Source organism: Musca domestica, unplaced genomic scaffold, assembly GCF_030504385.1.
Source record: "Musca domestica strain aabys unplaced genomic scaffold, Musca_domestica.polishedcontigs.V.1.1 7, whole genome shotgun sequence".
Classification (NCBI taxonomy): Eukaryota; Metazoa; Arthropoda; class Insecta; order Diptera; family Muscidae; genus Musca; species Musca domestica.
This window is the reverse complement of record NW_026712383.1, coordinates 4,993,145-5,014,324: the sequence shown is the minus strand read 5'-3', so window position 1 is coordinate 5,014,324 and position 21,180 is coordinate 4,993,145. Positions and strand designations below refer to the sequence as shown.

The window sequence follows — 21,180 nt, the reverse complement described above, 5'->3', positions numbered from 1 at the left end:
ATCAGCACCATCGCACTCAGCACGCGCCACCCAAGAATGGTTACAAAATGAGGTTCCTCGCTTCATTTCCAGCTCACAATGGCCACCAAAATCTCAAGATACCAATCCGTTGGACTATTGTGTCTGGCACTAAAAATACCAAAGAGTCAATAATCTCAAGCAAGCGCTTCGCCGGGAATGGGCCAAAATGCCGCAGAGCAACATTCGGGCAGCGTGTGACGGTTTCGTTGGCGGTTTGAAGACCAGAATTCGTAGCAAAGGTGACCAATTCGAAAAAATCTAAACTTATTCTAAAATTTGATGCTGTTTCCAACATTTTTTTCTTTCATTAATTAAAATTTAAAAAAAAAGTAAAACTTATGGCGTTTGACTTTGACTTTGGCTCAAATTCCAATACAATTTGGCAAGTTTTTCTTTTTTTTTTTTTGATGCCAAATTTTCAAATTTTATTAGAATCGGGCATATATATCACGTCGGGTGTATCAGATATATAAAATCGCCAGAAAATATACATAGTAGATTTATCCAAATCTGAGCTGAATTTAATATAATTTGGCAAATTTTTTTGGCACCAAATTTCGTCACTCATTGCAAATTTCATTAAAATATAACATATATAACGTGTTTGCTGCATCAAATAAACGAAATCGGTTGAAAATATATATGGAAGCAATATCCAAATCTGAACCGATTTTAATATAATTTGGCAAATGTATGTTCGTCTTAAATTCCGTTACACATTCCGAATTTGATTGAAATGTGGAGTACACAGCGTGTTTAATGCGTCAAATACATGAAATCATCTTGTTCCAAACTCCGTTACGCATTCCAAATTTGGATACTGTATCTGTAATCGATCAATAGATATGTGCATATTAAATCAAAATTTTTGGGAAAGTACCTCCGATTCTGATGATATATCTCCAGTTCCAAGTGGAATTTTAGAAATTTATATAGCTTATGTTACTTTTAAGCGATGTTGTAGTATACTTGGAAATTTTCAGGAAAGTATGGTCAGCAGTTTTTGAGTCCATACATTACAAACATACACACATTTTCCTCTTTTATAGATATAGAAGAAGATGTTTTCTTTACCCAAAAGTGGAGAGTTTCAAAGTTCGGCTCGGCCGAACTTAAAGTGTTTTTTCTTGTTTAAATATAAAAACAAAAAAAAAAAAAAAACAATTAAAATTATTTAATTAAAAAAATGAGGGAAAAATATCAAATAAATGAGATTCCAATTTTGAATAATTCTTAATTCTTACCCCCTATTGTACCATATATAGTACTATATTGCAGGTTCTGGAACATATGTATATTAAAAAAATAATACACCGCTTTAAAGGTGTAGATACATAAAATGCTGTTTTATTGGTTTAAATCATCAGCGGCTTCTAAAAAAATATTTCAAGTGGTTTGAAAGTTAGACGGACAGACAACCTGGTATCGCTGGATCTACTTTCAATTTTAAGTTGATCATGAATAAATATACATTGTAAGGTCTAACCTGATTATTTTGAGGAGTTACAAACGAAATGACAAAGTTAATATACCCTCCATGGTATGGTGAAGGGTATAATTCAGGATAATCTCTTTGTGGTTTTCTTTCTTATCATTCCCGCCATATACAACGTTCTTATTATCTATTTTACGCTTCCAAAGGTTGTTTCAATGTCAATTCTTATGCTGGGTTTGTTGTTTTCGGAATATGATTTTGCATTTTTTTATAAAAAAAAAAAAAAAACAAAACAAAAATACAAAAACGAAATTCATTAAAAAATGCTAGAAAAAAAATGACAACATCACCACTCGTCAGCAAAGGCATGCTACATATACTTGTCGACGTGTTTGGTCTGCTGATAAAGACGAAGCTAAAAAACAAAAATCAACCAAAAAGGCCAGCAAGTGATAAATATTCACCTATCATGCTGAAAGAGACCGGCCCCCATTTTCTGGTTTTGTTTATCATTTTTGTTGTTTTTTGTTTTGTTTCTTTATTTGCGCCACCAGTGATCAGAACTAGTTCCTTTATCGCATGCAAAGTATCTGTTTTTGGAGTTGGATTTTGTGATCCACCAACCACCCCCTCTCCACTCATTTTTGGTTATTCCGTCTCATTTAGTTTGGGGAGAGAATTTGTGTTTAGATAACGCGCAAATATGTAATGTTGTGGTTCCACCAAAGAGACTCTCATTTTTTTAAAATGATAGAGCATTCGGACGTTTTGAGCATACATATTTTCATAATTAATGTTGTCAATTTAGCGCTTTTATACCCTCCACCTTGGAAAGGAGGGTATATTAACTTTTTTCATTCCATTTGTAACATCCCTAAATATTAGTAGTAGACCCCATATAATACATATATTCATAATCAGCATAAAATTCTAAGTTGATTTAGAGCGTCTAAATTTAGCAAAACAATTTGTTTTGTTGTTGCAAAATGGTCAGGCTTAATCCCTTTATTGTTGTTTTTATAAAAAAAAACGATTGTTTACTACAATTTATATTGATTGGTATTGAAAATGAGATATATAGGTCCAAGTTTTGGTATAGTACCTCCCGATATTCGGTATTTTGATGATTTTTGCCACATCTTTTCACGGATTTGTCTAAAAATTTAAATTTGTTGGTCATAATGGATTCCAGCTCCGGTGGCGAAACATTGTATGTATAGGTCCACGATTTGGTATAGCCCCCATATAACGGTACCTCCCGATATTCCCCATTTTGATGATTTTTGCCACATTTTTTCACGGCTTTGTCTAAAAATTGGTAATTGTTGGTCATAATGGGTTCTAACTCCGGTGGCGAAACGCTGAATGTATGAGTCCACGTATGCGGTATTTTGATGATTTTTGGCACATTTTCCCATGAATATGTCTAAAAATTGGTATTTGTAGGTCATAATGAATTCTAATGTTTTTTTTTACCCTAAGGTGGAGGGTATTAAAATTTAAACAGGACTAATATTTTATATTTCGGCAATAGAAGGGAAGCAAAATATTATTTCCAAAAACGTCATAAATAAATGTGAAAATAAGAATAAACGGAAAAGCTGAAGAAAAAAGTTAAAAGAAAAAAGAAAAGCAACAAAAGACTACCGTGACTCAGTTAAGGAAAATGCTGAAAGATTGAAGTCCAAGTTGTCGACACAACCCAGCGAGAGCATTATTGCGCAGGACAAGCAAGTAAAAAAAAATTACGTAGATGTGGTAGAGACCCGACTACAAGGAACAAAAAATACGGGAAGGTATGATCAAGAGTGCGGCCAGTCTCGAGTTAGCTTTGGAAGTTAACGGGTGATGACGAATATAGCCTCACGAAATCGTTGAAAGAGTTCGAGAATATTGAACATACGGTAGGCCGTGAAGCTGCAGATTTTTTACATACGGTGCTAAAAGTACAAGCTTAATTCTGCGCAATAGGAAACGATTAACGCCAGGCAAGTTCAAGAATGTAAAACTCTCAGAGCATTTAGAAGGGAACTTTTTGGATTCAGGCTAGTACGAAGGATATTAGAGATAAAGAAGAAGCTTCTATTGCGAGCTATGGTCAAAAGATAAAGGTTAAAGGAAAAACTTGAATTAAGTAGGTGTTTGGTTATAATCAAGAAGGTAGATAGGGCAGTTGGAGTTGCCAAAATTCAGAAAGAAGCTGGAGAAGTAAGCGCGAGATAAGTTCAAGAAAATTGTTGAGACAAAGTAAAACAGTCAGAGCACATGGAAGAGAACTACTTAAATCCCAGTTTAGTATTATTGATAATAGATATAAAGCAGAAACTTTTATTGCAAGGTCCCAGGCATACAGCGAACAACGGCCCAAAGAAAAAAGTTAATACAAAAACTCGTTTAAGTTTAGTGTTTTGTTCTCCTAATTGATGCAACCATGGATCCGTTGCTGATACGTCCGGTTAACGTAGGTGAGACCCTTATATGGGGGCCACTCCAAAACGGGAACCTCTATGGACAATTTTATACTTCAAGGATTGTCATCTACCAAATCTTCTTAAATACCAAATTTGAAACAATTTCATGGGTAAATGTGACTTGGATTATCACAATACCGAATACCGGTGGGTATCGTTATATGTGCGCTGTAGGGAAACTGTCACCGGAACTAGAACCCACTATGAACTACAAATAACAATTTTTAGACAAATCCGTGGAAAAATGTGGTGAAAATGATCAAAATACTGAATATCCAGAGGTACCATTATGTGGGGCTATACCACACCGTGGAACTATATACCATGTTCCGCCACCGGAGCTAGAACTCGTAACGAACTACAAATGCCAATTTTTAGGCAAATCTGCGAGAAAACAATGATGCAAAATTCTTCAAAATACCGAATATCAGGAGGTACCGTTATATGAGGGCCTATACAAAAACGCCACGGGAGTAAGAACCCACTTCGAACTACAAATACCAAGTTTTACACAAATCCGTGGGAAAATGTAGCGAAAATCGTCAAAATACCGAATATCGGGAGGTTCCGTTTTATGGGGACTATACAAAGACGTGGACCTGAAGTTCATTACGAACTTCAAATACCAAATTTGAAACAAATCATCAAAAAACCGAATATCAGGAGTTACCGTCATATTTGGGCTATACCAAAACGTGGACCTGCACAGACAATCTCTAGTCATATGCTGTAATATCAATTTCGAACTTCAAATACCAAATTTAAAACAATCCCGATGAATAGTGTCGCTAAAATCATGAAAATACCGAATATAGGGAGGTACCGTTATATGGGGGCTATAGGAAGGCGTGGACCTGCATGTACAATTTTCTGTCATAGGCTGTAAAATCCATTCTTCGCACTTCAAATACCAAATACATTTTCGGTAAATAATGTCGCTAAAATCATCAAAATACCAAATATCGGATGGTACCATTAATAAAAGTATGTTATTAACTGGCGTTTTTAAACGCCAATTTAGTTCAGACATTCAAAACAATGACAACATTTATTGTTTTAGTTTGCGTGTGAGAAGTTTTTGCTCACTTTCTCTTTGACATTTTGTGTGCCTCCCGTCTAGCCATTAGCTGTGGGTAACCAACCAAGCGATCAAGCAGGGCTATATGTTGATGTTAAACAACTAGCAAAAAAGTTTTCAGTCTGGAGTATTGACTCGTGGGCAACAGACCCCCTTCTGGCAGAAAGCAGTTCAACCAACAGCAACAGTTGGAAACTAAATACCAAAGTTTATTTGTTCCTCTTAAATCGCAACAGCAAATTAACAGACAGTGTAAGTAAACAAAAATAAATTCATTAGTGATAAGGGAATATAAAAAAATTATGACAAAAATAATATGTTTTTATTAACTAGAAAAAAAAATATTGGACTTTAAAACAAACAACAGCAACTATTTGAAAATAGTGATGAAAAACTGAAAAGATTTACTCTTAACAAATATCGGAAAAAGATTCAAAGAAAATAATACATATAAGCGTGCGTAAATTTTCCGTATGAGTTTAGAAACACGTGTGTTATGATATAAATAAATTAATTTGTGTGATAAGCATATAGAAACAGCTAGCTATTGGTTGGTATCAAAAAGATATGAAGTGCTCCCGATGAGGTGGGTGGTTTATGGAGACAACATATTCTTGTCTAATTTTTTTTAGTTTTTGGAGAATTTGACAACGTCAACGACGAAAAATATTGAAAAAATTAAACTTGTTTTTGTCGAACAAGTTTTTGTGATCATAAAATTAAATATGTGCTTCGTCTAGCACCTGCCTCCCCTTTTGGCCTCTGGTGTAGTACTGATAACAAAATATCGGTGTGTTTAAAACAAAAACATTTCTACACCTATTGTTGAAGTTGAATCTTTGAGATACATTTTAACAAATGAGGGAAAATCAACAAGAGATATATAAAAAAAATCATTGTATGACCTTGAAACAAAAATGGAGTAAAAATGTTCTGGATTGCCCTGAGAAATCGATATAATGATCAAGAACCAGTCAGCTGTGCTGTTTTGAAGATGATACAGAGGATTTTCGTCTCTTTTGTTTTAAATTTTTAAAATCAAAAACGAAAAATTACAACAAAACTGTCAAATGGAATATCACATGCCTCTGTGACGTACACAGAATGATCTTAAAAAATAATAAATAAAAATAGCCAATAAAAGACGGAATTTTCCTTTTTCAAATTTGAGGGCACGTCGCATGGTATAATAAAAAGCTAAAAAAAAATAAAAACAAAAAATATTCAATATCTATGGCTAGAAAAACGTGCATTGCGGGCCCATACTAGGAAAATAGCCAGTTTTGTCATGGAATTGAAAAACTGTACAGTTTGGATCAAGTTTTTGAAAAAAAGCCAGGCTTTCCATTCCTCTATATCTTATTTAACTAATTTTTAAAAACCAGTAAGGAAAGTCAAAACGACGGGCGGGCCGACTTTATGATACCAAAACAATTAACGTTTTTTTTTTTTATGGGAGAATACAATCATACACGCTATGATTATAATTATAATTTAAAGTTCAAAGGAATAAATATGCCGAAGCATTTGTATATTTTAAATTCGGAATTGTATTGCCCATTTGGTGCACAATTAATTTGAAATCGGATAAGGATATATATAGGAGCTATATCCAAATCTGAGACGATCTCGATAAAATTTGGCAAAGATATTTCCGAGCTGTATTTGATATATTTCCCTGAATATCGTTGTTACGGAGTGCATATTACGATTGTGGGTAACAAATATAACAAATCGGATGAATAATATATATGGAAGCTATAGCTATATCTGCACCGATCTTCACCAAATTTGACATACTATCTTCTAGACTCAATTCGGTCGAAAGTGCCAAATTCCATCCCATTTGGACAAATATTAGACGTTTGGTGCACAATAATAGGTAAATCGGACGAAGTTATATATGGGAGCTATATCCAAATCTGAACCGATCTCGATAAAGTTTAGCAAATGTATTTCTGAGCTGTATTTGATATATTTCCCCAAATATTGTTGTTGCAGAGTGCATATTACGGCGGCGGTGGACAAAAATAACAAATCGGATGAACAATATATATGGGAGCTATAGCTCTATATGAACCGATTTCGATCAAATTTGGCACACATATTTTCTGGCCCAATTTGGGTGTATATGCAAAATTCCATAAAATTCGGGCTGAGGTTACACGTTTTGTGCACAATAAAAGGCAAATCGGACGAAGATATATGGGAGCTATATCTAAATTTTGACCGATTATCTCCAATTTCAATAGAGTTCGTCCTTGGGCCAAACAAATGATCTGTGCAAAATTTCATCGGGATCAGGCAATAAATGCGACATGTACTTTGTTTACAAAAATACTCGTTTCCTTTTGCCTGTTACAAACAAATGCACAAAGACATAATACCCTGACCACCATGTGGTGTAGGGTATAATAAAAAAAACGGAAAAAATCGGATCGGATATATGGTGCACAATTAAAGACAACTCAAGCGAAGATATACAGGGTGAGATAAAAAAATACAACAAAGTCATTTTTTTTTTTTTTTTGAATGAAAGCAAAAAATGTCGGAAATAGCATCAAATTTTAGAATAAGTTTAGATTTGTTCGTTTGGCACGAATTATGGTCTTCAAACGGCTCATGAAACCATCACACGCACGATTTAGCCCTGTTCGTCCGTCCGTCTGTTGTAATCACGCTACAGTCAAAACGACTAAAGATAGGAAGCTAAAATTTTGCACAGATCAGTCTTTTGTCTGTAGACCAAGTTCGAAGATGGGCTAATAGGTTGTGAGTACTCACCGCCTGGAAGAGAATTATATATATAGGACCACGGTATCGTATAGCCCCCATATAACGGTACCCCCTGATATTCGTTATTTTGATAATTTTAGCCACATTTTTCAATGGAATTGTCTGAAATTCCACACAAGGAGTTCCTCGTAAGTACTTTACCCTCTAAGATAGAATTGTTTATATAGGTCCAGGATATCTTATAGCCCCCATATAACAGTACTCCCCGATATTCGGTATTTTGATGATTTTAGCCACATTTTTCAGTACAATTGTCTGAAATTCCACACAAGGAGTCCTTTGTGAGTACTTTACCGCCTGGAAGAGAATTATAAATATAGGACCACGATATCGTATGGCCCCCCTTTAACGGTTCCCCCCGATATTCGGTATTATGATGATTTTAGCCACACATTTCAATGGGATTGTCTGAAATTCCACACAAGGAGTTCCTTGTGAGTACTTTAGCCCCTAAAAGGGAATTGTATATAACGGACCAACCCCCCCCCCCCCCCCCCCCTACATTCGGTATTTTGATGATTTTAGACACATTTTTCAATGGAATTCTCTAAAATTCTACACGAGGTGTTCTTTGTGAGTACTTTACAGCTTGAGGGATATTTAACAGGTTTTTACAGATTTTTCAATGGATTTTAATTTTTGGAAAATTTGCTAATTCGTTCCAAATGGTGGAGGCATAATTTGGCATACATTATGTGAACACCCATATTGGACACTTTTTCGACTTTTTGGGGGTTTTATAAAAGAAATCCGTTTCCCAAAAATCGATTATTTTGCTATGACTACTCCAGAACAGGTTAGGCCTCGGACGAAAGAGGTTCGTAAGACCTAACCTCTGATACAGAAATGGATATAACCGAAGAAATAAGATAAGAAAGTACTAAAATAATTTTTTTCGTCATGTTCTACTTCTTTCAAGTATGAGCAAACGTTCTATTATTTCAATCTTCAAAACTTTATTTTATGAGTATTGAAAATATTCTACTAAATAGTTAATATTATTTAGTAGAATATTTTTATATATTATTATTATATTATATTTTACATTATATTTTATTTTATTTCACATTGATTTTTTACGACAGGTTTAGGAAATTCGATATTTTCTGAAAATGGGCGCCAACGATTGTAAGTCTAAAAAGAACAAAATTTGAAACCGCATAGAAATTGTTCTTAGCAGCATGTTACTTACAACTGGAAAAATACTAATTTTAACTAAGACATGTTTTAGTTAACTTTTATGTTTTGGAAAAAAAAAAACTTCTTCCTTTCAATTTTATAATAGTTTTAGTTCTCTTTTCCCCTCTTTAGATATTTAGCTTTGGCAAACTAACTAGCTTTCGCAAAATTGTTGCACTTTTCAAACAACAAGTTTCGACCAAATGTAAAAGTTGTTTCGAACCCAATTTTGTTCTTAGTTTGTGTTGTTCTCATTTTAATGATATTCATGTTTAATTATTACAATTAATATTTATTTTGTTATTCTATTCCAATTTTATAGCCAACATGACACAACAAGGCCAAGCCTTCGATTCCAATGCCATGACCCTGACACGTTTTGTGTTGCAGGAACAGCGTAAATTCAAAAATGCCACCGGCGATTTGTCGCAGCTTTTGAATTGCATTCAGACCTCGATCAAAGCCATTGCCTCGGCTGTGCGCAAGGCTGGTATTGCTAAATTGCATGGTATTGCCGGCGATGTCAATGTTCAAGGTGAAGAGGTCAAGAAATTGGATGTTCTGTCCAATGAGTTGTTCATCAATATGTTGAAGTCCTCGTACACCACCTGTTTGATGGTCTCCGAAGAAAATGAAAATGTCATTGAAGTCGAAACAGAGAAACAGGTGAGGAAAATCGAAATTGAAAATCTTTTGCAAATAATAATAATTTTTCTAATCTGTAGGGCAAATACATTGTCTGCTTTGATCCCTTGGACGGTTCTTCGAATATTGATTGCCTGGTCTCCATTGGCTCCATTTTCTCGATTTTCCGCAAGAAAACCGAAGGTGCCCCCACCGTACAAGATGCCTTGCAACCTGGTCGCGAAATTGTTGCTGCCGGTTATGCTTTGTATGGCTCAGCTACCGCCATTGTCTTGAGTTTGGGTGCCGGTTCCGGTGTAAATGGTTTCACTTATGATCCTGCCATTGGTGAATTCATCCTGACTGAACCCAATATGCGTGTACCCGAAAAGGGCAAAATCTATTCCATTAACGAAGGTTATGCCTCCGACTGGGAAGCTGGTGTCTTCAATTATATTGCTGCCAAAAAGGACCCCACCAAGGGTAAACCCTATGGGGCTCGTTATGTTGGCTCTATGGTTGCCGATGTCCATCGTACCATTAAATACGGCGGTATTTTCATCTATCCCGCCACCAAATCGGCACCAAATGGCAAATTGCGTTTGTTGTACGAGTGCAATCCCATGGCCTATTTGATGGAACAGGCCGGTGGTTTGGCCAGCAATGGTAAAATTCCAATTTTGGATATTGTTCCCCAAAAGATCCACGAAAGATCACCCATATTTTTGGGTTCAAAATTGGATGTGGAAGAAGCCTTGAGTTATTATCAAAAAGCTTAGGAGGTTGTAAAATGGTTATAAGGATTACTCAGACATACACACACAATTATTGTGATTATTTTAAGACTTTGTGTTTTTTTATCTCTTCATTTTCATTAACTTAAAAATATTTTTTATAAAAATAAAAATTAAAAAAAAACAAACTTAAGTTTTAACGTTTCAGATTAAAGGATGCATAGGTCTGGTTATATATACAAAGTTCTTTTCAAAAGGTCAGTCTTTTCATTGAAAGAAGGCAAAGACTTTTACAAAAAAAACAAGGGTTGAATATTCAAAATAAAATATTTTCTATTTTAAACAAATGTTATATAATACATTGTAAAAACACGCTAAAATAACTATACATGTTTTAACATCATGTATACGAATGATTGAAACATTTTAATACGAATTCGCCTTATGTTTAGGTACAAATGTAAAACCATCTGGCACGGGACCCAATAACATTTCACTTAGTTTTACCCAATCCTGTGAATTCGAGGAACTCATTAATGTTTCCATTTCATCTCGGCCCCTAAATGTTTGTGGCCGTTGATTGATTTTTTGCGGTGGTTGTAACATTAGGTCGTAAGGTATATAACGATACAGGAATGATTGCCATTCCAATAAGAAACGTCGCGTATTTTCGACACCCTTTGTATCGGAGCCCCAATGCTCAAGGCCATAGTTGACATATTTACGCATCATTTCGAAACGTTCAGTGGAACTGGGATCCAAGTGCTTTTGTTCCTTGATTTCTTGGAAAATCCATGGTTTAATCAAGGCGCCACGGCCTATCATTACAGACGATACATGTGGGGCAATTTTCTATGAAATAAAAATACCAGTAAAATATGTTTGTCCAAGATGTCATAACTTTTACTTACCCTCTTTTCTGTGTAGTCTTCAAAATTCAATATATCTCCATTTCCAATGATCGGCATATTTTTGGCCTTGGCTGCACATTCCTCAATATACTCCCAATTGGCATTGCGGGTATAACGTTGTTCTCGGGAACGACCATGAAGCTATAGGTAAAAATCAATGTTTAAAATTAAATTTCCCAAATTCCTATACCTCAGCTTACCGTTACAGCTGCTGCACCCCATTCCTCTACCAAGGGCACCAAATCATGAGCCACACTTTTATCGGCATAGATACCGGTACGCATTTTTACTGTAAACGGTATTTGTGGATTGAGAGCGGAACACGACCTAACAGTCAATTCGAGAATATTGGTACGCCTCATCAGGGCACTGCCACCACCTTGTTGATAGATCAACTCAATGGGACAGCCAATATTTAAATCCAGAAAATCAACTTTAGCCGTCTCTTGCATCAGCTGAGCCGCTTGGGCAATAATATTGGGATTATTGCCACATAACTGGACACCAAAAATATCTTCTGATTCATGGCGTTTGCTCAATGCCCATTCTTGGGTCATACCCTTGACCAGGGGTACACAACAAGCCATTTCACCGCATGTTATATCTGCTCCATACTCCTTGCATATACGACGGAATGGTAAATTTCCAACAGTTGTTAATGGGGAGAGTACTAATTTCTCTCTGAAATCAATGGGTGCTTTACGCACCGCATCCCTTCCCTTGGTGTCTTCATCACCACAAGATCCCAATGGCTTGTTTTCCTCCAAAGCTTCCATCTTCTGTTCCTCCTCTGTTATTTCTTGTTCAGTCTCTTCCTTTTCTGGCTCTGCCACATTTTCTTCTTTGACACCACCATTTTCTTCTTGCTTCTCTGCCTTCCTCTTGTCTCGCATCGACTCAGCTTGTCTGATGAATTTCTTACATTTTGAAAAATCATATTGCCTTTTACGCAAACGTATCTGCAATTCCGATGTAATACCATTAAAAGTGGTCGGTGGAGTATTTTCATCATAATGTGGCGCTTTAATATTCCTGCCCTCTGCATCCAAATGGGATTTTGCAAAGCGACAAGTCACACCACGCGGACAAAATCCTTTACTTTCGAAGACAACACATTTCTCGCCCAAGTCTTCACCCTTGGCAGCCAAATACTGTTGTAAATCATGAACATAACGACAATTTTCCAACGCACACTTGTTATCGGTGGGACCATTTATCAGGGTATTGCACAAATGTGTGGTGCGATCATCTTTGTATACTGGGCGATTCTATGGAATGCAAACACATATTTTAAACATTATCACCATAGCTTTATGAGTGGCTTACCTTATTCTGTCCCCTCTTGCGTTCCTTTTTATTATTCTTTTGGAATTTATTTGCTTCGCCATTGCCATCGTTCGTTGTCTCAGCAGACTCACTGTGTTTTCTCTTATTGCTATCGTCCTCTGCTACTGGCTTCTTTACTTCTTCCACCAAAAATCTATTAATTGTATTAATAACATTATGATCAACAATTTAATTATTTAATATTTACTCTGGTTTAATATAACAAATGCCGGGCTCCATTATTTACAAAAAATATTCAACTTCTCAAGAATTCCTCTCAGAGCTAACACGTGCAGTGCCAGCTGTCAACTCAATGAACATAAACAAACATTATAAGGGGTATTCACAGTTCTCAAATGTTTTGTATGATTAAGATTCCTTACCACAAGCTTACACAATCGCATTTTTTTTCATTTTCATATTTTTATGTACACCATTTTTCATGGGTCTCAATTCTATAAAGCTGGCCATAGACGAACGATAAATTCGAGCAATTTGTTGGGTTTGTGGTCGCGTTTTTACGTCTGTGGGGTAGTTTGCGAACAAATCATACGTGTGTGGGCTACTGCGCAAATTTTAAGCCATTTTGCCATTTCAGTTGCTCTTCAACCATTGTAACCAAGGTAGATGTACTAGGTAATCGCATCAGCCCAGCTGACGGCACCATTAAATGTCAAAACGAATTGTTGTAATGAAGAATTCGCCCTAAATGAATGCAACAACAAATTTGTTTATGTTGTCTTCCCTAAAAGTACCTTTTTATAATATTTCAAATAATTTAAGAGTAAGTTAAGAGTGAAACCAGTAAAATATTAAAAGAACATAAAGGAAGGAGGTTAGAATGGAGTGCAGCTTTAAGAATTAAGTTAGCCTCAACATCTAAGATTCCCAAAGCACATCACGGGAAGTAGTGCAAGAATTAAACTCTTGTCATTTGCAGTTCCGGAAAACTTTCGGTTTAAACCAGTAAAATATAGTCATTATAAGTTTCTTTGTTTAAAAAATATCGCAATACTACAATTAATACTTATTTTACTCTTATTTGTTTTACAATAAAAACTTTTATTGCGACGTTCGTTTACGACGAGAGGGACACAAAATAAAATGTAAACAAACACTTCGTTTCTGATTGGTTGAAACAAATTTGCCGCAACTTTTAAATGTCATGGCGAATCTATGTTTTTCGCCTTAGATGCCAATTTTGACATTTGAGGGGACCACAAAAGTTGCTTTGTTGTAGCAATTCGCCGATGCGGTTACCTGTTAGATCTACCTTGATTGTAACGAAAGGTCATGTAGTGCACACAAAAAATGGCAAGCAAAGACTTTATGATAGAATTTTTTGATGTGTTAAAAAATGAAAATGCCATTTGGCAAACAAAAAGTGAAAAATATAAAGACAAATTAGAAAAATAAAAATCATGGGAAAAACTCGTAACAAAATGGAAAATTTTTATAATCCCTTGGAGTAAGCATTTCCATATTTTTGAGCGTTGCTACATGGGAATGCTTTTTTCTTTCGAGCAACCACTCTTCACTCCATTTTCTTTTTCTTTTTTTTTCGATTTTTTTCTTTTCTTGTTTTTTATTTTCTAAACATGTATATATAATTAAAAGCGCAGCTGCATCAGCCACTGCATCGTCGCACATGTTTTTTTAAGTTTCCTATCAACAGAAAAAACCAATTGTTAAATAAAAAATTTTCTGCCACAAAATTCAAACAGAAGCACAAACCGAAGTTCAAACACAAAATGAACATCATCCGCTTCGTAGCATATGCTTACTCTTCAACGTCGGCCGAATTATGATTTGTTCGAGCGTGTGTGGAGAAACGATATGCAATAAATCGCAGCAATAAATTTGCAAATCACACCAACAAATCGTTCGTCTATGGCCAGCTTAAGAAATGGTGTTGCCCATGGTACAATAAGGAGGTAGAACAGCTTCATAAAACTAATGAAATATCGATGAAAGATGAATGAAATGCATGGATTTTCTTTCAAACTAATTATCAAAAACCGTTCAATATTGCAAGACTGGTATATTTCATTCAATCATTGATTTTGATAATTTTTTGTTTTTATTTTTCAAAACAATTAATACACCCGTAAAATCGACAGATGTCAGATACGCACAAAAAAAATTGTAATCAGCTGCAATCTTTACCTTACTTTTTTATACTCTCAGCCATATGGGTACAGAGGGTATATATCAATTGATACGAAAAAACGTGCATCATTAAAAAAAAACGGTTTTAGACCATAGGCCTCTTTGGACCAAATCCGTTTCAGTACATTTGGTGTCGATCTAGCGATGTCCGTCCGTCTGTCTGGCTGGCTGGTGCGCACGATAACTCTCTAATTGAGTATCCTATTTGGTCCAAACTTAATACATCGTGATATTATTATCAGACATAGATCAAGTTCGGAGATGGACAATATCGGTCCACTCCTTCTGGTAACTCCCATAAAGAGTCAACATTTTGAGTAACCATATACCTCATAAAACGCAAACTTAATATCCGATTCAATTCAAACTTGGTACATCTTAATATTACCATCAACACAAAATGTTTTATAAAGATCGAGCAATTTCTTCTGATACCTCCCCCACATAGGGTTCAAGATTTTGAAAAACAAAACGATTAAAGAAACTGAAATAAGTTCCGACTCTCTTCAAACTTCACACATCCGAATATTTTTGCTAACGCACGATCTGTTGTAAATACGGTATATATGTATTACCAACCCATTCTGGTACCTCACGCACAAAGAGTTACAGTTTCCAATGCTTACATCAGTCATAACTTGCAAAACAAGTCGGCGATTCTTTACAACATAAAATTGGGTATTAATGTTCGATTACCTTCAAATTTAGCACATACCAATATTTTTACCTGTATTATATGAAGTATGAAAATGGAATACTTCGGGTCGCTATATCTCTACATTTTCCTAAATTTTGCACATATCTCATATAAAGTATAGGAAGTAGTCAATATTATCCAAATCTGAAACGTTGTACTATTTTTATCAGTCTACTGATGATTCACGCAGAAGGGGAAGGCCAAGAATGATGGAAAGACCAAGTAGAAGACAATATATCGGAACATGGTCTTTCAAATTGGAAAAACTGCGCACAAGACCGACGCGCCTGGAAATCTTTTCTAAACTCGGCTTTTGGAACAAATGTTCTGTCTCGAGCCAGCTAACAAACAAATTTTTTATTTTAAAAAATAAAATATTTTTTTTTTAAATCAATTATTGGAAGAAACTTACATTGCGGGTCGCGCATTAATGATAGATAACAGATTTGCCATGGAATTGAAAGATTGAACATTTAGCATCACATTTTTGAGAGAACATCCAGGCATTTCATTTGCCTTTCGCGCTAAATGAAAACAACTTGTTGCATGTAATATTGAATAATTCTGACAGGGAGCGGGCATAGCCTCAGGGCTGTATTTCTCTAGTTTTACGAAGCTGTTCTACCTCCTTATTGTACCATGATTATAGTTAAAGGTGCAAGTACATAAAAAGTTTGAAGTCATGGCTAGGCATATTAATGTCAAATCATAATGGAAAACGATTTTAGTGCGGCTTTGTAAACTCTTTATGAAATGGCACAAAATATGCCTAGCTATGACTTCAAGGTTCTTATGTACTTACACCCTAAGTTTACTTACTTCTGCCTGCGTTCTCCACTTTGTTAGCAACAAATTTAAACGTAAAGAACAACAAAACAAAGTTTTTGAAGTTCATGAATAATGATATTAGTAGAACCATGGTAGAAGGATACGGGAGGATGCATCAACGATTGGGAACATTGGTATATCGATGTATTTTCAAAAATCAGTAGTTTTTTGATAAGTTTTCTTATACGACACCAATCGGAGGTTGTTATAATATGCATTTTCTTAACAATTTTTACAAATTTGAATAACTTTTTATTCAAAATTAGTATGACGTCTGTGTCGATGAGAAAACCTGTATTCTTTTACCATAAGTGGAACTTTCAAGAATGAAAAATGTACCCGTAAAAATGATTATAGAAGTCTATTAGATTCTCATCGCCATAGACGAATTTTACTTACTGGATTGAGTCATTGGCTGGCTTCTCAGTTCAATTTCGGACATAAGTTGTGTTCCAGTACTTTTTTAGTAGTAAAACTAGCAGAAGAGAGAACAGTTCGAAATGTCATTCTCATTTAGGTTTGCTCAAAAAATAAGGGAACGGAAAATTAGCAGAAATGCGATAAAATGTCAAAATTCAAAATTCCAAAAGTAAACAGCCTAAATCGGACTGGTGAAACCTTACTGAAAAGGGCGCCAACACTTAAAAAATGAGTATTGAAGACGATAGGTTAAAATTAATAATTTATAATAATAATTAATAATCTGATTCCTCATTCAGCCAGTCCTCTTCACTGCTGGGATCATCCAAAAGTGAATACATCAGTTGCTCCATATTTTCTCTTTTTGTTTTTTGCACGACAAATATTAGTTTTTCCTTTAGTTTTCAAGTTGATCATTTTCCTTATTGAAATGTATCAACACATTTTTCAACCTTGTTAGCCCTGCCAATTAAATGTCAAATTTACAATATGCACATTTCTGCTCGGCCAAATTCATGTAGCTAAAACAAGCAGAAATGTGCACCACTCAGCGCCATTTTTTTCTCGAGAGAGCTGCAAGTTTTGCTAGTTTTTGGAGTACGGGAACGCGTTGTAGCAAAATTAGCGCTAATTAGTACTAATTTGCAGGTTCTGGAACACAACTATAATTTATATCTTTACGCTAGGCTTCTTTAGATTCAACTCATAATAACAGTGTGTTGGTAAATAAAACACACCTCATATTAAAGGGAACATTAATGTATCGTGCAATGTGAACCCGTCTATATTAAATGCATTTGGTTTGGACAGCTGGTTATTGTTTACATTTCAGAAGCACCCCACCGCACGTAACAGCACAAATGGAAATTGAATTTAAACAAAACTGAATATAAATCTATTAAACAATGGTTCAATTATTTAGTTTCTTGTTAAAGGCAACCAAAAAGGTAAACTACAGAGGTTGCCTCTCATGGGCGCTAATTAATTCTGCTCTCTTTCATAGACTCCTCGTGCTCACATGCGTAATGCCTTCTTAGACACACTACGGTTAACTGTCAAAGGAGGACATGGTGGAAATGGGCTACCCAAATACGGTGGCATTGGTGGTCAGGGGGGATGTGTTTATTTAGAGGCCAAGGAGGGTACAACCCTCAAACAACTGGCCCAACGCTTCAAAGAAAAGAAGGCAGCAGCTTCGAGTGGTGAAGACAGCAGCAAAGTAAGAATACTAGGAAGACGGGGAGTTGATGAGAAAATCGAAGTGCCTGTTGGAGTACAAATTTATGATGACAACGGAAAACTTTTGGCCGATCTAAATGAGCCGGGTGCCAGGTGCATTGCAGCAGGTGGAGGTATTGGTGGTTGTACCGGCACGAACTTCTTGGGCAAGCCGGGGGAGCATAAAACCATTAACTTAGATTTGAAATTAATTGCTGATGTGGGTTTGGTGGGCTTTCCCAATGCTGGCAAAAGTACATTCTTGAAAGCCATATCTAAGGCGAAACCAAAAATTGCATCATATCCATGTAAGCGGTAATATATATTTTCACATATTATTTTCTTTAATTATTTTGTGTTTTTAGTCACCACCATACGACCTCAGGTGGGTACGGTAGAATATCCTGATCTAAGATCCATAACCATTGCCGATTTGCCCGGTTTAATTGAGGGAGCCCATGCCAATTTCGGTATGGGTCACAAATTCTTAAAACACATTGAACGCACCCGCCTTCTTTTGTTTATGGTTGATATATTTGGTTTCCAATTAAGTCCAAAACATGCTCGTCGCAATTGTTTGGAAAATATTTATGCCCTAAACAAGGAATTGGAAATGTATGACGCCACATTATTAGACAAACCATGTATTTTACTGCTGAACAAAATGGATCTTGAAGGATCGTCGGAAATATTAAAAACTCAAAAGCCTTTCATAAAGGACTTGGAATCAAAGCTGCACGAATGCCCTCCTGAAATACGACCCGACCGGGTAATACGCTTTGAACGTATTCTCTCGATATCGGCACAAAATTCTGCACGCATACAAGATGTTAAAAAAGAATTGCGTAGAATACTTGATGAACATGCCGAAAAAGACACTGTTGCCGATGGCGAAGAAGTTAAGGAATTATTGCGGCAACGTGTTGGTGAAAGGGGTCCAAAAGTTACGTAAATAGTTAAAATATTTAATAAAAGAAGTAGAAATTAAAGGAAGTGTGTAATGTTTATTGGGTTTACATTTTAGATCTGAACAATTGTTCAGAAAGTATTCAAATTCTGGTGTAAAAAATGCTTATTGCAGCAATAGCTCAATAAAATAGGTTGCTCAACTTCAAAGCAACTCTGTGCTGGAGTCTTGTAGTGTCAAATAGACTTTCAAATAAGCAACAGTTGGCTTTGTTTATTTTTAATTTTTTTTTTAACAAAATTAATATATTGAGAAACCCCGCAGAAAAAGAATGGAATTTCGGTGTTATTTCACAAGATTAAACCTAAAACAGTAGGAAATTACAGTTTTATCACAAAATTGTACAATTTGTTACCCATTTCGGGGAAAATTTGCATTCATTTTGCAACCAAATTTGAAATAATTTCAATTATACTTTTTTATTCAAAACAATACACACACATACACAAAATATGTATATGTTTTGACAGAATGAGGGCACAAAAAGAAAAAATGCATAGCAGAAGAATATTTCAAAGTTAGCCTACATTCTCTTCATTGTACCATGGGTAGATGCATCGACACTTGGGAACATTAATATGCAAGTTTTGAAATGTTTTTACAAAAATAAGTAGATATTTATATTTTTTCTTATACAACACTAGTCGGAGATTGTTATGATATTAATTTTTCAACAATTTTTTCGAATTTGAATAACTTGTCATTCAAAATTTAGTTTGACAGTTCATTGTCCCAGCAGCTGTGTCGATCTGACTACCTGTATTACTCTACTATGATTGCATGACTTCGTCTTCTTAATTTTATTCATGCTACAATAAGAAGGTAGAACAAGTACGTAAAACTTCAGAAGTACAGCCCTCAGGCTATACCCGCTTCCTGTCAAATTCCCAAGCAATAAGTTTATTTTCATTTATTCAATATTTTTCCTCATTTTTAAAATCAGTTAAACGGCAGAATTAAATGCCAAGATTTTCTTTCAAAAATATGGTCTAAACAGTTATATCTTATAATTCCATGGCAAAACTGGCGAATAGCTATAATGCGCGTCTCGCAATGTACGCGCCTTCCAATCATTGATTTTGAAAATATTTTGATTTCATTTTTCAAAACAATAAATACCTACACAAAATTGGCAGAAGTCGGGCACACTTAGAAAAAATTGTAATCAGCTGGTAGCTCTACCTTACCTTTTTATTGTACCATGTTCCCATGCACAAAGATACCCATTGCTACAAATAACTATTATTCCAACACCTCCAAATGCTATAGGCATGGACAATGGTGTTCCACGAAGGAACTATATTTTAGCTGGATTTGAAAATAAATAAACAAAAAATCAGCTTTAAAATTACATGTTTTTTATCTTCAATTACGTTTAATTCAATCATTTTTGTTAATAAATTTAATAGATTCTCTTCAAAAACTAGATTGGTTAAATTTGTTTGTTTGTTTACAAAACGCCTGATTATTGAACAGCTGATGTTACTGGATAATTCCTACTGGCGAATTTTTTTCCAGTAAGAATTCGCAAACTCTCAGTAACTCAAGTGCCAAAATGTCTCTCTCATTTCGCTCTCACTTACTGGACTTTTGTGTAAAAGAACAGATTCAAGTAAAAATTTATACAAATTCTCGAGTAGCCGAACACTCTAATGTTACTGGAGAATTGCAAGCTTTACTGGAAGAATTGCAAGCTTTGTACAATAAAGAGGTAGGACAGGTTCGTGAAACTTCCGCTTCCTGTCAGACTCATTCAAATTTATATGCAAAAATTTGTTTTCATTTTTAAATTGAGTCAAATAGCCCGAAAACTGAATGAAATGCCTGGATTTTCGCTCAAAAATGTAATGCAAACTGTTAAATTTTTCAATATCATGGCGAAACTGGATAATAGCTTTAATGAGCGAGCCGAAGTCTAAATTTTTTTTTTCATATCAAACTTATTTATCTTAACTGAAAACTATTTTCCATCACTGATTTGTGTGTATATAGAATGTGATATTTTCAAATGTATAATATTATTCAAATTTGTAAATTGTTAATAGTATTAACAGTATAAGTACTAAACATTATTTAATATTTTATGGACATAGCTGCAGTGGTACGTAACGTAGCGTTTACGTATTGTTGGTATTTAAATTGTTGACAATTGCAACAGGCTTAGTGAACCCTATCTCATTTGTTTGTTGATATTTTTTGAGAAGGCAGCAAACAGAGTTTTTATTAATAAAATAAACTGTTTTTGAAGTATTTTATAAAAGAATCATGCACGATGTGACTTCCTTGGTCATGAAAATTGCAAAGTA

General features: G+C 35.1%; 4 protein-coding genes across 5 annotated transcripts in view; 3 read left to right on the top strand and 1 right to left on the bottom strand.

The window, feature by feature from the left end:
* Positions 1 to 5,101: 5,101 nt before the first annotated feature.
* On the top strand, positions 5,102 to 10,526 carry LOC101901027 (fructose-1,6-bisphosphatase 1). 2 transcript variants are annotated; one of them, XM_011294908.3, is made up of 4 exons: positions 5,102 to 5,257; positions 8,887 to 8,929; positions 9,303 to 9,646; positions 9,706 to 10,526. In XM_011294908.3, the coding sequence occupies exons 2-4, from the start codon at positions 8,914 to 8,916 to the stop codon at positions 10,381 to 10,383; spliced, it is 1,038 nt and encodes a 345-aa protein (XP_011293210.1). In that variant the 5' UTR covers positions 5,102 to 5,257; positions 8,887 to 8,913; the 3' UTR covers positions 10,384 to 10,526. The 2 variants fall into 2 exon arrangements, with proteins under 2 accessions (XP_011293210.1, XP_005185203.1); XM_005185146.4 differs by lacking the exon at positions 8,887 to 8,929 and having other exon boundaries at positions 5,104 to 5,257.
* A 125-nt stretch (positions 10,527 to 10,651) lies between these two features.
* Positions 10,652 to 12,927, bottom strand: LOC101900854 (tRNA-dihydrouridine(47) synthase [NAD(P)(+)]-like). Its single transcript, XM_005185144.4, has 5 exons — positions 12,784 to 12,927; positions 12,576 to 12,729; positions 11,450 to 12,517; positions 11,250 to 11,390; positions 10,652 to 11,190 (listed from the first exon to the last, which is right to left on the bottom strand). Exons 1-5 carry the CDS (start codon positions 12,813 to 12,815, stop codon positions 10,765 to 10,767), a joined length of 1,821 nt encoding a protein of 606 aa, XP_005185201.1. The 5' UTR covers positions 12,816 to 12,927; the 3' UTR covers positions 10,652 to 10,764.
* Positions 12,928 to 17,477: 4,550 nt separating this feature from the next.
* On the top strand, positions 17,478 to 18,896 carry LOC101900677 (GTP-binding protein 10 homolog). Its single transcript, XM_005185143.4, has 3 exons — positions 17,478 to 17,636; positions 17,693 to 18,215; positions 18,273 to 18,896. Exons 1-3 carry the CDS (start codon positions 17,595 to 17,597, stop codon positions 18,857 to 18,859), a joined length of 1,152 nt encoding a protein of 383 aa, XP_005185200.1. The 5' UTR covers positions 17,478 to 17,594; the 3' UTR covers positions 18,860 to 18,896.
* A 2,162-nt stretch (positions 18,897 to 21,058) lies between these two features.
* The window catches only part of LOC101901640 (uncharacterized), a 51,657-nt gene continuing 51,535 nt past the window's right edge, over positions 21,059 to 21,180 (top strand). The window contains exon 1 of the mRNA XM_005185149.4: positions 21,059 to 21,177. The gene's annotated coding sequence lies outside the window, so the exon portion shown is untranslated. The remainder of the gene's footprint in view (positions 21,178 to 21,180) is intronic.